The 18,317-nt window shown below is 40.6% G+C and overlaps 1 protein-coding gene across 12 annotated transcripts in view; it reads left to right on the top strand.

Moving 5' to 3' along the window:
• NAV3 (neuron navigator 3) overlaps positions 1-18,317 on the top strand; it is a 557,756-nt gene that overhangs the window by 429,190 nt on the left and 110,249 nt on the right. For all 12 annotated transcript variants that reach the window (XM_069773360.1, XM_069773359.1, XM_069773362.1 and 9 more), the window contains 3 exons: positions 2,421-2,536; positions 16,705-16,813; positions 17,232-17,615. In XM_069773360.1, the coding sequence (XP_069629461.1) occupies positions 2,421-2,536; positions 16,705-16,813; positions 17,232-17,615 (609 nt within the window). The remainder of the gene's footprint in view (positions 1-2,420; positions 2,537-16,704; positions 16,814-17,231; positions 17,616-18,317) is intronic.

The raw sequence follows: 18,317 nt of genomic DNA, 5'->3' as shown, positions 1-18,317 counted from the left end.
CTTGGAGGGAGATCCAGTCCTTTTCACATGAGTAGCTGTATTCCCATACACTCAATAATGAGTTACATATTCGTCTGTATTGACTTTATGGGCAATACTCTCTGCCAGAGGGCAATCTAGATCACTGAAGTTCTGTGTTACCTAGCCCCACTCAACAGATGAAGAATCAGTGCAAATGTTGGGTACTGGTGACCAATGGGGGGTCCAGACCACTTAATCCTTTTCTGATGGTAAATGTCCAAATAAACAGGAATGGATCCTTTCTATGCTTTCTTGGAAGACAGCTTACATATAAGGCTCTTGGTCACACATCGCCCTTCTGGGTTGATGCAGACTGATGGTTGAACAGTTGTACAATCAGGAATTAATGCCATAGGGTCAGAAGGAGAACAGGCAAAAAGGATCTCTTTTTGTTTCCAACCAGAGATGGACTGATGTAAACTCCATACACATTTTGTGGAGAATGCTAGGAATATTTGAACTGCACCCACCTAGCTGGGTACTCTTCCTACAAGACCAAAAGCAACCTTCTCTTTTCCAATGATCTTCTTTTCAAACTCCAGCCTTGCTCTGGCTCCAGCCCCGGCAGCTCTGTGACTTGGCTTTAACAAAAGGAGTGCAGACCACTTCAATTACCTTTACAATTATTATAAAATGTCTTTTTCTTGGATATGTTTTGGGGCTAATAGTTTGTCCTGGACTGATCCAGCACTAAGTCTCAGCACTAAGCCCAGACAAGAGTGCCCATGAGCATTCATGGCCTCTCAAAGTGGCTTTCAGTGAAAGTAGGCATACGCCTCGTTGATTCTGATGATTAGAAGCAATATGGGAAAGCAGGTGGGACTGTGGAATTTCAGCGTGTGTTCATTGGGGAGGGATAGAGTGGGCTTTTTGTTACTTAAGACTCTGTCCTCAAGCATCAAATGTAACATTACATTCAAGGTCAGTAGGACACAGTTAACCTTGCAACATGTGCTGAGTTTGTGTTTCCAGTAGTGTGTGACAGAGAGAAATAGTAGATGAGAACCAAAAATAGGTTTTTAGAGAGCAGTTGTCTGTTTCCAGCATCCCAAAAGTACAGAAATTGATAAGAAAGATAGTGCATCAGATCAGACATCGTCTACATTTCTATTTCTGTGTAAGTAGAGTCAAAATTAAATGATTCTAATCAATGGATTCCACCACAACAGCACTTGTGCTGTTGTAAGTGCATATATCTGCTCCCTCAGTTACTGTCATGAATCACTGAACAAATCCATTCAGTTAGTAACTTTGAAGAAAATATTAACTGGAAAGTTATTTCATAAAATAAGTTGACATAAAATTATTTTGAGAGGTAAGTTACTGTTTTTATCAGTTACACTTATAAAATACACATTCATCACACAGTTAAATGTTTGTGTTTACAGTTTAGTTGGCCATTGGAAACACTTTATGGTGAATTTTGAGAATTGAGCTATAAATGTAACATTTTAAAATTAGGATATAAATATTTCACTAGTCTTTTAAGAAATGAAAAGAGTGAGTGGGCTATTTGTGTCAGGAAAGCTGGAAGAACTTAAGCTCCATGTGAATACTTTTTTCCATTTTATAAAGTGGCTAGTTATATCTGCAGTAGCTAGTATATCTGTTGTATCTAGATGTATTCTTTTACTGTATACAAATGTGGTACTTATTGCTATTTAATGGCATTGTAGTTCAACGTTTCCTGTGTAAACTAGATGCTACAGCTGTTCCTTAAGAAGAGACAATAATTGTGTGATCTATTTTTTATTATAATTCATGTGTTTGTGTATTTCTTGCTATTTATCATTGTGCAACAGCAAATAATTGTATTCAACAAAGGGTACCCATTATAATTTATCAATGATATCCACAGAAATGTACCATCAAAGAAAATATGGGCTATTTATGAGCAACTTAAAGGAAAAACTTGTGTTATCCCATTTCTCCAGAGTTATATAAGGGGCATTATCAAAAGAAGCTGCACATAGATTTAAATATCTGAGCCAGATTTCCATTCCAGCTTTGCACAAGCTTCTTCCCACATGGCCTTTCTCGCTTAATATTTCAGCAATTACAAGTTCTCGTTTCCCTTATATATGTGCAGAGATTTGACTTAACCAATTTAAATGGATTCTGCCTATATCTGGCTGACACCTCTTGCAGAGAAAAAGCAAGGAAACAAAACAACTCCAAATTTCCCAGCATTAACTCTGAGTTGTTCCTGAAGAGAGAGACAGAGAGAGTTCCTAGTTGCTTGCAAATTCCTGTAGCTGGAGTCAAATACAGTAAGATGTGACATTCATGGTATTTTCACCATATAGTGATAGGATTCTAGATGGAGCTGCAAGTAACATTTGTTTCCGTTAACATATGAATGACAGATAATAATAATCAATTTTCTTGCTTGATTTCAGAACTCTCTCAGAAAATGACAGTACCTCTTTACCACCTGCTGACTCCTGCACCAGTCCTACTAAAATGGATTTGTCATTCAGTAAGACTGCCAAACAGTGCCTCGAGGAGATATCTGGTGAGTAACAGTAAGTTAGGAGAAGCCTGTGAAATTCTTTATTTACATCTGTTTCTTACCAGGAGCTTTGCAATGGGTTGAAATAATACTTCTGACCTCTATTCATGAGTGGTATTAAATATGCAGAAAATTTGGGTCATGCACAGTTAGCGCTTGAAATGCACAATTCTCTTATCTGAACTGGCTCCTTCTGTTCAAATATCCTCTTCATCATTTTGCAGAAACTGGGCTTTCACAAGCTAGGGTTTCCCGTCATTATTGTTTTTTAGTCATACTGAATGTTCCAAGAGGAGTGGTGGAAAGTCACCTTCAGAATGTTTGACACTGTTGCATTCAAGATCATCAAATTAAAGCATAACATTAGAACTGAGGCATAAATTACACGATATATTTTGCTTGTATAAATGAATCTATATTCAGAAAACAAACAAGTCCTTACTATTGTACCTGACTTTTAAGCTGCTGTTAGAGCTAAGCTGCTAAAGATTGTGTTCTGGAATTCCTTGTAAACCTGGAGTTAAGTCCTTATTAGGTTACAAATGTGAGGGGATTTTTTTTTTTTTTTAATCATATTGGAATAATTCCTTTGAAGTCAACAGAGCCATACTGATTTTCATCAGCCCAGGATCTGGCCATAAGTCTGCCTATGGACACAAAAAGCAAAGTGTGTCACAGCTGACTTTCCCATCAGGACTGAATCGCACTGCAGGGCTGTGTGGGAGTACTTTCAAAGGGACTCTGCCAGAGTTGTTTTGTTGGGGTTTGGGGGTTTATTTTGTTGTTGTTGTTGTTTTGGGGTTTTTTTCATTAGCATCCTTACTCTTATTATCATTTTTACAAGAATAAAAGGTGAAATCCTGTCCCACTGGGTTCACCCTTAGTTTTGCCCTTTTACTCCAAATTTTTATCATTCAAATGGATTTATAACGAGTCATGTGGTTCTTCTTACACAGGATATAACTCACTTCAAGCACTAATTTGACACATTGGTCTAAAATTATCTCTCTACCAGAAGGGAAATCAGATGCCCAAGCTTTGTGGGACTGCCTTGGCATTTAGCTGACTCATACTGAAATTGAGATTTTTGTCCCGGTTTGTCTCAGTCCCTTTGGAAGTTTTCCAAGTCTAACATCCTTTATTTTCACAGCCAGCTTTTGTGATAAATGTCACCCTGAAACATGGTGAAATGTTCCCTGAAGGTGACACATGCCTTTTAAAATTAAAATAAAAAAATATTTTTAATTAATCCAGAAATCAGACTCATTGGTCTTGCATGTATAAAGAGTATAATTGAAACACTTACACAAATCAGAAGATGCTTCAAGGAATTATGCACAGAGATGATAAAAAAAAAAATCGACTCAGTACCTGCTGAAATGATCAAATGGGATATCAAGTCTCCTGGCCTTTTTACTGTTCTGAACAGAAACCGAACAGCATCAAAAAGAAGAAAATGGCATAAAGGGCACTAGACATCAGAGATGTTTCTAATCTGATTATTCAGACTCTGGCATTAGCAGTTGACTGACATAACAGGCAGCAAAGCAGAACCACCGGGAAAATGTGGTCAATGGTTTGTTGTGTACGGAGGAAAACAGATGTGTGTCACCCATAATTGGCTGTTAGCAACACAAAGAATGAATGCGTCAAGTATTACGTTTGGTGAATAAATAATGGTCTGCATTGGTGAACTATCACCAAGTCATTGGTGATTCTGTCATTGGCGAACCTGCACGGAAAAAACCTCATGTGATGGCTCTTCAGGGGAGTATTCCATTATAGATTAGCCATGAGAAAAGACAATTAAATTCTATTACTTAGGAGCATCTTTATTCTGGTATGATAAACAGATTATACCAGTAGTAGCAGGGAGATATGCAAGGGTTATTTCCTTGATCTGGTCACTTATATTCAGGGTGTTAAAAGATTAATCCAGAGTCTCTTTCACTTTGATATTACCTTTTCCTGAAATCTTCCACTGCTGCTATGGATGGGCATCATCTTTATATTATCTCAAGCTTCTTTTGCAACTTGGTAGCCAAACACACTAGCACGATATATTGGTATGCAGTAAGGATCAATAAGGATCATGCAAGGGACTGAGCATCTGTGGAAACCACTAAACAGCTTGTAGGAGCACATTCATAAAGTGCTGTCCCACCTTATTGTGTTTCTGCTTCATTAGTCTTTATTATTTTTACAGTGCCAAATATTTACAACCAAGGCTAACGTGCTCAGGACTAAGATATCTTAGCCCATATCATTGTATAAACTGTTTCTCTACTTTCAGAATATTTACACGCTTGTGTTTGTTATTGTCTCTTGGCTGAAGATTACTGCTCCCATAACCAGCCAAGCAAATCATATCAGAGCTCCTAATCCACTTCAGGGAAAAATCAGCCAATCAATCTTAAACTGACATTGTAAGCATGGCTGCTTCAAGACTTCCCACAATATAGGGAAAACTTTGATGTGGAAAAAATCATTTTACAAAGATTTAGGAGTGGTTGGTCAGGCACCATTCTCTTTGAGTGATTCAGGATACCAAAACCAAGATAATTTCCTTGCTCTAGTGGTGGATGGTCATGGCTTTGTTTTCTGTGCCCAGCAAGGCAGTTCACATTCTTTTCCTGCTGTCTCAACACTGATGATGGGGAAGTAGAGTGGGAAAGCGAGAGACTACAGGGGTAGTTTCCAGCTCTCCTCTACTCTGTCTTCCTCCTGGTTTCTAAGGGAGCCGGTTACCTTTAAAACCTTTCCTGTCTTCCAGCACAGATCTGGTGAAAGGATGGGGCAAAGTCAGAGCACAAGCCGCTTGTTTTCTGCCCACTGCTCTGCAAGTGATCACTTGGTTTTACTTGCACAGCTGGGAGAGGAGGATGGTGCTGGAAGGCAAGGGAGATGGTGAGGCTGGTGTAGGCATGGACCCAGAAGCACAGCCCTGATAAACTGAACAACTTTATTTTTAGCTTGTCCCCATAAATCTGCTGCCCTAGGTAATTTCCCACATGGCTTATTCCTAAAGCCAGTTCTGCCTCTTGGTAGAGCTACTGTAAATCTGGGTTTCTTCACTGTTCCTCTGTCTCCGCTGGGAATTTGTTCCAGATGTGATCTGAAGCACTTCAGGCTTTTTTCCTACTTTTTTTTTTTCCCCCCTCTGAATATTCCACAGCTCAGCCAGAGCAGTACCAGATGTTTCCACAGTGCACGTGCAGACCAGGCGCGCAGCACACGCGCGGTAGTTGCAAGGCTTCCTGCGCGCCTTGGATCCCCTGTGCATGCACAGCGCCAGCGATACCCCTACACACGCTGAACGAGACCCATTTGTAAGCACGAGTCACCCCTGCAATAGTTTCGGGGCGTTCTGCGTACGGTAGACTCGTTGCACATGTGGCGCACAGATGTGTAGACTTCTGCCCAGGAAATCCCAGATAGAAATTTGGGAGTCCTAAATAAGGACCAGTTCCGCAGCCATGTATGAGCACCCTTTCTTGCGTGTACTTTATGTACCAGTTGCCTCAACAAGGCTACTCAGTATCTATGTTTCTGCAAAACTGGGGTATAACTTTATAGACAGGATTTTAAAACAAGAATGAAAAGAAAGGCTAGTAAAGTAATCCAGTTTGGTTCTTGTTTTTCGTGGTATGACTAGAAACAAGTTGTTCAGACTTTCTTACCCAGCATATCTACTCATAGTAGCTGTGATGTTTATGAATCTCTGTTGCAAGTTTATTGGAGAAGGATGTCAGCAAGGCAATTATTTAATAATCCATTGTAAACTGTACATATCAATAACTACTAAGTATTATTTTATGAAATCAGTGGTAGCGTTTGGCTTTAACAAGTGTTTACATGTTTGAAGAGCTTAATGCAAAGTGTTTGATTAAATAATTATTCATGAATTTACAAATATTGACTAATTATAAAAAATCTGAGGGATGAAGCAGAAATGAAAAAGTAATTTTAAGAGTTATAGGTCAAAATCAATGGCAGGATTAGCATAAAGACATTCAATTTTCAAGCTTTTATGTTTACTATGCTTCATTTTTTACTCCCTGAAAGAAATAATTAATAGGTGTGGAAGCAGTTTACAAATTTTTTTTCAAGTGAGCTTGGCTGAAGAGATTCATAATCTTATGCATTTGCAGATCTATTACATAATTCATTTGTAAGGCTCCAAACTATGCACTGAGACTTCAAAGAAAGTCTTATCTGACAGCAAAATTTGTCCCTAGATTATTAGTTCTTAAAATCATTTTTATAATTCATTTTATGAAAGAGACAGTAAAAATAAGATAATATGTTACACTGACTGGGATGGATTGGGGAATTTCCCTGTGCTGTTTTTGATTTAAACATATTCCTGCATGGTGGGTGAGGAATACATTGAACTGCAAGGTAGTTGGGAATAATGCTCTGTCATGACATTCCCTCTCCTCTGGTCTCCTATAATGTCTTAGTTTAGAAAGATGTATTTGCTTGTTGCTATATTTCATCATTTTAAAATGGAAGGATGAGCTTTACAAAAGTGTTTTTCAATAAATAAACCTGGGAATTTTCCACATTGCAATTTTATGTTTTGTGGAATGACACCCTGCAGAGAGAAGTGGTAGAGCAGAAGGATAAATTCAGTGTTCTTTCTGCTGAGCATTAGGTCTAAGACGTACATATGTATCTGCTGCATCTGAGGATAATCACAATGGCCTGTCTACCAAGTGAGGCAATGGGATTAATGGGAGCAAAGTTCATATAACCTCTTAATTAAGGGCTGTAGTATAGTGTTTGTACACACGAAGGCTGAATGGATGTTGTGTGATTAGCCTCAGCACCTCCATATCCCAGCATTTGACTCCCAGCATTTGTATTTTTAATATATGTAGAAATGAGACAGGTGGATGCTGGAGCCACCAGCTACCCTCACACAGCTCCTACACCTTTCAGGTGTCATTCCCGTGCCAGGATGATGGTCCGTGACCTGTGTCCTGCTGGAGCTGGACTGCAGTGAATAGCTCGGGTGGGAGAAGAAAGATGTCAGCAGAGACACTGAGACCCACTGGGCTGCCCGGGAGCCAGCCGTACCCCCACCAGAGACCCTTCCAGCCTCAACTGGTGTGGCACCTATTGCCAACACCATACATGAGGGTTGGCGTAGCTCACTGGGTGAAGATTTTTTCATCCCCTTGCATAAGATTTTCTGCTCCCAGCTGGAAACAGGACTAAATATACCTGGCCAGTTCGGGCAGTCTTGTATCTGATCTATTCATGCTCGGAGCTGAGCAATGCTTAGTGCAAGGGGGGACACCCTGTCCACAGGCTTACTGAGACCAGATCCAGCATCGCAGTAATGACGGCTACATAGGACCAGGCACGCACACCGTGAGCTTGGCGTGGAGGCAGAGCCGGTCCATCCCTCCCTACGGCTGACCGCGGAGACAAGCTACTGACTGCAGCTGTTTGGGCATGAAAGGATGGGTGGGGAAGTTACCATTCATTTATTTGGAGTATCGGAGAGACATTCAGCCTTGCTGTTTATGGTAGGAAGCTTGATCCCACTGCACCACAGTGCCGTGCGGGGCCAAATCATTGCCCTTCTTATTAATTCGAAACATAGCAACTGAGAATACTGTCCCAATTTGAGTATAAGTTGAGGTTTTAAAACCATTGAGTGGGAAAAGAGTGAGATTGCCCTTCACTGTGCCAATTCCCCATTGTAAATAAAGCCCTGTGAAGCCTTTCTAACAACCCCAACATCTTCTCAGCTGTGCTGAACAGGCTGTTAGAGCCGCCCAGCGCCGGCAGCGCGTACCAATGCGGGAGGATGCGGGCAGTGCTGGAGCTCCGATTCCTCGTCAGCATCCGCACCAGCGCACTGGGCTCTGCTGCAGGCGGGCACCAGCACGTCCATAAAAACCATTTAAGGGCCCATATGCCACTGCAACTGGCAGACCCTGGGAGTAACCATGGCAGTCCTACCTTTTGTTTCCATGCTGAAGAAGGGGCAGGCGTTTAATATTTGGGATGATTTTGTACTCGGGCTGACAGAGCGTTCTTCTTGTCTCCTCTTACTTTGACTTTGTGGGCTAGGTGGGGAGGGGAGCGGTATCTCTTCTTGTTGTGGACCCTGTCTTTCTAGGAATGTGTCAGTGATTTAACATGGAAAACCATCACTGCTTGAGACTACTGAATTTTTTTTCTAGATTAGCTCTGTGTTTATGAGGGTTACCTAGGAAAAAATGTACCCTTCCTTTACAATTTCTGAGAAGTTTGTCCCGTGTATTTTTTTCCTTATTTATCTTTAAAAACTATAAACTGAGCCAGCAAAAAGCAAGAAGTACATCTGAGGCTTCTGTTAACATCTGTTTATTCCTACAGGAAATCTGCAAACAGTCTGTAATTCTTAGGGTGGCATTTTTAAAGGTTACTTCCCTGTCAAGGTTTCTCAGGTAGGGGTTTGAGACAACCGTATTTTCACACTGACAAAAGCAGTATATTGTTATACAGTAATTTTCATATCTGTAGATTTCTACTTAATGTTTTATGAAATTAATTGCCCCTACATAAAAAGTTTGTATATAAAAAATTAGAATGCATTTCAGCTAGTTCTTTGTTCATCTGTCTATTATTTCTGGGACTAATATGTTTTTCCCTGTGAGAAAAGGTATATATTTAAACACAAGTCTTCTTTCTCTCTTGATAATATATTTAAAAACAACACTTAGGACTGGTGAACTTAGTTCAGACATGGTATTGTGTTGCTCTATAAAAAAATTACCATTCTATTAATAGGTTTTCTTCAGAAGATTGTGAAAAAACGATTTTATTACAGCTTCTTAATTCTCTGCTAGCCTCTGAATCTCACAGAGAGGCAAGCAAGGTATATTTTAAGGAGAAAGAAATTAAATATTTCCTTTTCTAATTGTTGTGTTCCATTTTTTAGCTTCTTTATGATCTTAAATTATATCTTTTTCATTTAGAGAAGAAATTGCAAGACTGAAGGTCCATTTGCAAATCTGCTTTTAGCTTCCTGCACAGGGAGTAGCAGTGATATGGAAAAAATAGTTTGTCATCCTTACCTTTCAGGGATAAAATAGGATTCGATTGTGGGCTAGGTCTGTTACTGTAGCATCCCATTCAGGTGAAGCCGTGTCTCGAAACCTGTGGCACTGTAAACTGGGCAGAGGCTTCTGTGTCTCTGGTTTAATTCACCAGGATGTTTGCTGCCATGGCAGCCAGCAGCATTCACTGCAGTAGCAGAGAAGAGTCATATATCTGGGAATGCAGGTTGAATACTAAAATGTAAGGAGGCATGTGCAGAGCTTTGCTTCAGTGGTTAATTTTGGCTCTTTATTGAGCTCTGACGTGGAGGCTGTACTTGCAGTTCTGTGTCAGCCCATCGAAAGTGAAGAGCCGTGCACCGGGATCAGTCATGATCTGGTGAGGGGGGGGAAAGCCCGAGACAGCACTTGTGCCTACTTTGGATTTCAGAAGGCAGCAGCTGTAGACGGAGATGCAGGCCCACCGCTCCGATGAGACCCGTGATTGGATGGAGAGGGGAAAACACAGTTGGCTTTTGGGATTACTTCTGTGCTGGAGCAGAGTGTTTGATCAACTCTCTTCTGCCTGAGAGAAATCCAAGTGAAAATGACTGTAAGTACTGCAGATTAATGTGACGGGAGAGAAGTGGCTTAGTAGAGACAGCAGCGTAATTTTAAAGAAAATGACTGTGCCTGTCTAGTCATTTAGAGTACGTACACTGCATGTTTGAGCCGTGATTTCATCGCGAGTGCAAGTATGTGCTACCTGGGCTGTGCAGCGTGCGGTGCTGGAGGGATCACCTCCCAGACCTTTCGGGGGAACTGAACTGCTGTCCGTCTCAGAAATATGAAATCTAACTGAGGCGAAGCCCCAGCCGGAAAGATGCAGCGATCTGCTGAACTGTCAGTGTTTAAAGGCAAGGAGGTTAGAAGAGGGTGTGTTCGTCTTCAGAAGCAGAAGTCTCTAACCAATCTCACGCTCATCAGCGAAGGGGAGAAGAGGCGATACTCATATCGGGAGAACTGGTTTGGAAACGCCTCCAAGTCCAGCCAGAGTTACCATCAGCGGGAGGCAGAAGCTGGGAGCAGAGGCTCCCTTTCCAAGGCACTCTCGCAGTCGGTGCACTCCCTCTGCCACTCCAGCCTCTCCGCACCCCAGGCGTTGCAGGCGACACCACCAGCTGGAAGCAGGACGGCCAGGAGGTCGGCAGACCGGCATGCAGGTGAAGGCTTTGAGATTGATAATGAGGAGAGGGGAAAATCAGATGATGAAAATGCGTCCTGCACGTCCCGTTTCCCCAGCAGGAACTGGGCAGAGGAGGAGGAGGAAGGCTGCTTGCGCGAAGGGACCGCACATCTGGATGAAGATGTCATAATAACGATGCTGGGGGACCTAGAACAGGTCCTGTATACTGATATTTTAGGTAAGTTAGCTTTGGCTTGACATCAGGAAGGGCAAGAGGAGACCCAAGTGATAGCACATATCTGCATGGAGCAGATTTTTAATCTTGACAGTGATTTCACGAGACAGAACTGGGTTTATTTGCAATAGTATGCAAAACTAGGGTCTAGCCATTTCTTCCTTGCTTGCTTACTCTTACCTCTAAAGACTGTAGGAAATGAAGACAAATGTCTAAATCACTTTTGATGGGTGCGTGGGCAGCAACAGCCTGTGAATAATTGAGCATAGTTTGCTTAGCTGTTTGAAAAATTAAGGTGAAACATTTAAGTGCTATTAGTTTACTCATAAATAATTTAATTTTAATGACATTTGTCCTCACAAATATAAAATTGAAATCTTGAATCCAAGGTACGGTTTAGATAGAAAATGTCTCGGCCTACGTACAAACCGTCCCTCCAGTATTGCTTCCTCCTTCCCCACCGCTGATAATTTCACCCCTATACATGGAAGTGTGAGGGCCAGGGTTGCAGTTTAGTTTCAATAACCAGTTTTGTTATATCAGTGCATGCCAGTGAGCATTTGAAGTCCACAGCCATAGGTGCTTCAAAAGGCTTCTGTGTTACTGGCTTTACTTTTCATCTCTCAGCCCTTTAGAAGAGTGCTCAAAGTGTTCATTTCCAAAGCTTTGTTCTTCAGCCAGTCAAATGGTTGAAGTGGCTGCTTGCTTTTCCAAGGTTATATAGCATGTGTCTAGCCTGGAGCTTCTTTGCTGGTGGATATGTTAGCCCTGACTGTGTTTAACATTCAGGATAAAATTTCTGTTCTGTATGTAAATATAAAAAGCTATCATCTCAAAATAACAAAGAAACGAGAATTCTCTTTTTATGCATACCTTTTATTATTAGACTACACCAGTATGCTAAAGGGGCTTCTAGAGATTAGAGGCTTGTTAGCAAAGGGAGCTGAGCTCTCCACCTGCCCCTGCTCCTCTTCAGCTGTGTGTCACTGAGCAAATCCCTATTCTCTCACGGGCCTCAGTTTCCCCACCTGCAGAGTAAAACTGGTACTTTCCTTTGTGAATGGAGTTAATAGCTAAGAGTGGAAAATTCTCTGGGGAGCTGCTTATTATTTGTAAATCCTTTTATGAAAATCAGACAATTAATGGAATTATTATTCTCCCATTTATCTGCTTTGGGCTGTAATTGCGTGTGCGAAGTACTGAAATGATTATGAACAGTATTATTAAATGTGCAATTATGGGTGAGCTTCAGAAATGTGAATGTAAATGTTTAACCTAGGCTTTTAGTGATTTCTGTAAAATGTTTATTTTGATTTCCTGTGTACGTGTCTCACACACTGGAAGAAATTAAGGTGTTCTCTAGAAATTTATTGAGGGAACCTGTAATGGTTTACTGTTTATAGGCAAGAATTTGGGGACAATCTTCTGGAATATTCATGTTTAATACGGACGATGAAGCTACAAGTGATTTGAGCAGATTATATTTCATGGGGTCAGTAAAATATTTGCATCACACTTTCTTGGAAGAGGAACAGAATTTTGACAGAAAGTTTCAGGGTACCCTGGTTTTAATCTTTCTTATCCTGGTCTCTCTGTGTATGAAATAGATTGGCTTTTCTTCAGTGTACAAACCAGAATCACTTGAGATAACAAGCCAGGGAGCATTTCTGATATGTTAGGTCATGTAAATATGGACAGGCTCTGTGATGTCAGTGGGACATAGTAATAAGCAACGAGGTGCCTGGGGAAGTCAGAGCTCCCTTTAAACCCATGCAATGGGTCCCAATCCTGCTGCAGTGAGCACCGTAGTGTCTCTTCTAGCAGGCATGGTGTAGCTAGCTTTCAGAAAAAAACATGTATTCATCACCCTCTGTGCAGAAGGAGGCTTGATATAGATGGGGAGCCTCAGTGCTGTCCTGAAAATGTAGGTAATGTCAGATGCAAGTTAGGTCTGAGGATGTTGCACTCGGTGCAGAAAATTTCTCAGTCATCATGTGCAACTCTTTATACTCTCTGACTTGTTCATCCATGGTACAGCATGAGTCCATTGACAAGGCCTTAAGAGAAGGATAGAAAGAAAAAAGAACAATTATTTTTAAAACACTTAGTAGTTACAGTTATGAGGATTTTGGATGTAGCACTATGTAGTATTTTAAGATCATAAAACTCCAGTTGTATCTTTTTAGAAAAAAATGGTGGAAAGGATTTGAAATGACCCTTTCTGTCACTGAGAGATCAAAAGAGATTAGACCTCAAACTTTTCACCTTTCCAGAATAGAATAACACTACTTTTACGGTAGAATTTGTCTGAAAGTGAAATATTCTTCTCTGTGAAAACCTATTTTGGCAGTTTGGCATATATGTGTACCTTTTTTTTTTTGTATTGCAATTATACCTTAAGGCTTTGTTATGCTATTTACTGTACAATATATATTAAAAAAGACAGTTGCTGTCATTTTTCCCACAAGAATTGGCAGTGTTAACATACAGCAAAAGACAACTGACAAGGATAAACAAGGAAGGAAAGGGCAAAGTCACTGCAAATATGAATTATATTCAGTTCCTCAAATAAATATAAAGGTAAAGTATTGCTTTGCCTTTAATTCTGCCTGCTTACACCCTGGAATTTTTCCCTCTGTATATAACAGAAAACTGTCTTATCCCACCAAGCTACTGTCTCACCTCTGGTTTGAGGCAGGGCAGGTGACAAACAGGTCCTGGGTCTCCCCCATCTAGGTTTTGCGGCAGGAATATAATGTGCTGCTGGAAGTGAATTTGACTGCATTTGGCAGAGGGGGGAAAGCAAAGGGCAGCGACAGCGAGGAGCTGAGTGCACCACAGGGAACTGCAGGGACAGTCTGCCTGGGAACCGTCTGGGATTTCAACAGCAGGTTCAGTCTAGCAGGACTTAATGGTCTCCAACCTAGCCTTGGCATGAGCCCTTTTTGCTTCACGGGAATCTCCAGGATGGTGCAGAAACCTCTGCAAACAGGATCCCGTGGGTACGTCGGTTGAACACGTCTAGCTTGAAACACAGGAGCAGTTGTGGTACTTTCAATCTGAGTGTGAACATTTGCCTCCTGCAAGGTATTACATGTTAAAATGCACACACGTAGTTTATTTTATGGAGCAAAATTTTGTGAATGGACACGCCCTCGGGGTGTGGCTTGAGAAGATGGAGAGTTTGGGGCAGTGCTGGGTCTGTATCCCCAATTCTTGTCTCCACCCTGTCCGGGTGTTGACCCCACGGTCAGTTCCATGGTGCCAACCCAGAGGTTTATGGACTGTTGGATCATTAAACCACTGAAGAATTTATTTGGAGCGATTAAACAATCAAGCAAACAGCAGTTCCTGAAGGACTGCTTGGCTGCAGCAAAGAGGACAGAAGACACAGCCGGGGGAGAGTAGATGGGCAAACCTCAAAGTGGCGTTGCTGTGAAAGCTAGCTTGACATTGAGCCACAACTGCAGGGTACATTGGCTAGTTCCGTGCGTGGTTTCCCTATCAGGGAAGAAATAAAGGGTATATGGAATGTATATGGAATAATCTATTATTTCTATTTAATGTCAGGAGTTGGGATTTTTCTTAATTTCCCGCAGAGTGTTTGGGCGATAGGACCTGGACTGCAGAAGAGGGTACAGTAGCAATTCAGTTTGTCGATGAGCTCAAAGGCTTCCTCCTTTAGTCAAAACTCAAAATTAAAGAGCTTAAGTGAATCATTGTTCAAATATAGTTTGCTTCTGCACATTCTCCCTTATATTTGAAATAAATGTCACTTCGTGTGTTAACCCAATGCATTTTGTAAACCAATGTTAAACCCACGCTTGTAGTTCTGCAAGTCAACCTTTTTCCCATACCGTCAAACAGATGTTGTGTTGAGATCTTTTCATCTTACCAGAATTTTTTCCTATAGGACTTTTTTTTTTTGCCTTTACTTTTCCAGAATGTTTTGTTGAATATAACATTTTCATTGCTTCTGGCCCTACATTGAATATTTCCCAGTTCTCCGTCCTATGCAAATTTTCTTGCAAGCTCTACCTTAAGATCTCCTCCTTCCTTTTTTTCCCTATTTTATCTACTCTGCAAAGGATACCATTTTTTTTTTCTTTTCCCTCCTTCCCAAACAGCTCCTACCTGTTTTTTCACTTAGATGGCACACCATGCTTTTCCTCAGACACATCACCATTGTTGAATTTATATCTTGTATAAACTCACACACAAACCTGGGAGGACAAAAGGTGGCAACAGAATGAGAAATACAGCAACTTGAAGATGTGTATCTGCATGTGTATTTTACACTTTAAAAATGTGAAATATCATAGTGCTATATGGTATTTGACCTCTGCTTACATCTCTGATCTTGATTTTTGTATGATGTTGAGTTTAAATTCACCAGACTATCTCCTGTTAGATGTATTTAAAGATGAAATAGTTTCTTGATGTCACAAGGAATCCAAAATTAGATTAAAAGTTTGTTCTGGATGAGAATGCTGCAATCTAGAGTTAAATATTAGAAATAATTTTAGTGGTTGCACAATAGCATTCTGTGATGGTAACGTTTCCAGAATAAGGAGTAAAATTGACTTAACAAGGTGAGGTATGACATGAAATTTATCATTGATAGAGTCAAAAAGAAATTATTTGCACTTCACATTCAACATTGCACACATAACTGTAATAATGATGCTTCTTGCCAAGCTTCTTTCAAGCAACAGATACAGGACGCAGTCAGAAACAGAACCTTGGACAAATCAGTGATTTTTTGTCACAGATTTTCTTTTGAAATTCTCTTATTCTCCAAAAGAAAAATGAACTAAAATTCCTTGATATATGAATATGCTAGGAAAAATGTATTTTTGTTTCTTCATATATGACTTCTGGAGGTTGCTTTGAGGCTTATTATGTTTTTCTTTCGTAACACTTAATATATAACTTTTCTTTTTCCCTTCTTTTTTCCTTTTTTTTTTTTTCTTAATTGTGTGAAGTAAACATTATTCAGGTTGTTCCAGGTGAAGTTCTGTGGGCTTCACTATTCAAGATACCAGACTAGCTTTTCACAATGGATACCTGAAGGCTGTTAAAAATCCATAATTGTCTAAGTGACACATGTGCTTAGTGCACTCAGATTTTTATCCCAAGAGGAATATTTTTTTATCCCATATGAAGAATAATCTCCCCCTTCAGGAAACCATTACAGTTCAGGAAAGATGCTTTATTAAGTGCCTGACTTAAAGAGTACTTTGAAATAGCCTGGACGTTAAGTGCATACTGAAGAATTGTTGTAACAGTCATCCCAATTCTTTCCAGACACAGATTTACTGTGGCTTTATTTCCTACCAAGTCATGTAAAATGTCAAGGAGGAAAAAGGGGCTGTGTAATGTATCAAGTGGTCTGGGGCTGCATCATGCCTTGATTACAGAGGATAAAAATCCCAACACTGTAAATCTGAGTTTCATTAATAGATTTGGGTCCTAACAGGGATAGTTCACCAGGAGTCTTTTTGGTGGGTTTTTTACATGCCACATGTTATTTATAAGTGTATGTGTGTTTTATTACTGAAAGGATGAGGTTTTATTTTTAAAAGATTAAAAGGACAGACCTATTTACAATCATATGTGTGTATTCTCAACTGTGTATACATGTGTGCACTTTATTCAACCTTATGCACTGCAGTGCGCTAAAATTTATGCTGTTTTTTCTGTTTTCTTCCAGGGGAAGACCCTGAAACAAGAAGAATGAGAACTGTAAAGAATATAGCAGACCTGAGGCAGAATTTGGAAGAAACCATGTCCAGCCTTAGAGGGACCCAGATAAGCCACAGGTATACCCGTTTCATGTAGACTGCTAAAAATTTGGACTGCAGGAAAGTATTGCTAGTTGCTGAATGAATTCGAGACTTGCAAGGGAAAATTAACTCTGACACTAACCATGCTGTTTGCTAGACTGCCTCAACAACTTAAATGTGACTTTAATATACTTTACTGTCAAAGTGTCTTATATGATCCTTCACAGAGGTCGTTATTGTTTCGTATACATCTACTTACAAGCCCTTAAAATTTATTTTAGGTTATTTTATAAATAGAGGTTATTGTATGCACAAACACGTGTGTGCACTTGGAGAAACACACACGCACAGAGAACTTTTTGAAAGAAATAGAGATTCTTCCAGCCTTTGCTTTTCCTTGTTTCTCAGGAACAGAGAAAGCACAGTTCACTGACTTCTCCATTTTGTTTGGCAGCACATTGGAGACAACTTTTGACAGCACTGTGACAACCGAGGTGAACGGGAGAAGCATACCGAGCTTGACAAGCCGGTCCACCCCGGTGACTTGGAGGCTGGGGCAGGCCAGTCCTCGGCTGCAGGCGGGAGATGCCCCGTCCCTGGGCGCTGGTTATCCTCGCAGCGGCGCCAGTCGCTTCATACACACAGACCCTTCTCGATTCATGTACACCACCCCGCTTCGCCGAGCAGCTGTTTCTCGACTTGGAAATATCTCACAGATCGACATGAGTGAGAAGGGAAGTGGTGATTTGGACATGGCCTCCGAAGTTGACGTTGGTGGCTACATGAGTGATGGGGACATTCTTGGGAAAAGCCTCAGAACCGATGACATCAATAGTGGGCAAGTAGCACTTTTTCCCCATTTGAACTAATGCATGATTGGCAGGTTTAATAGGATTTTTCTAACAAACTCTGGCACACTTGTGGAAGCTGCATTATGGTTTCAGCATAAAAATACACATATATAATAACCAAAACAAAAATAAGCCCCTAAGCTGCCAGTGATGCTCTCAGCTGTCTTCAAATTGAGTTCTTCTCCTTTAACATCCAGATGACACCGCTGTGAACTTTGGTAAGAGCACTGGTGCTTCTTATCACTTACTGGAATTTCTTAGTTATCTGGTAAATCATCATTTTGCACTGCTTGCCCTGGGATGGGTTGTCTTTTGGCATTTTTATCTTTTATTTGAGATGGTAGATATGGTATCAGACGCAGATGATGAAAAGCAGTTGCTGGCAGCACTGACTTTCTCTGTTTCTACTTCAGATGTTGTCTGGTATAGTTTGTGTGATTGCAATTTTTCAACTGTGCGTGTCGTCTGAGCTCTAGGAATATCTTTTCATAAAAGAATAGATAAGTCACTCTCCTAGCATACCCAGGAAGAAGAATGACAATTTTATTTTTGTTTGCTTAATCAGTTGATTGACTTTGGGATACTGCATTCCCTGTGTTTCGAATTACTATTTAACAATTCTTATATCAGTCTTGGAACGTGAGTCACTTCACTCCTATGTATGTTAGAACTCCTAAAGCATCATTTGG

Source organism: Haliaeetus albicilla, chromosome 28 (genome assembly GCF_947461875.1).
Source record: "Haliaeetus albicilla chromosome 28, bHalAlb1.1, whole genome shotgun sequence".
Taxonomy (NCBI): Eukaryota; Metazoa; Chordata; class Aves; order Accipitriformes; family Accipitridae; genus Haliaeetus; species Haliaeetus albicilla.
This window is presented reverse-complemented; position numbering and strand designations above follow the sequence as displayed.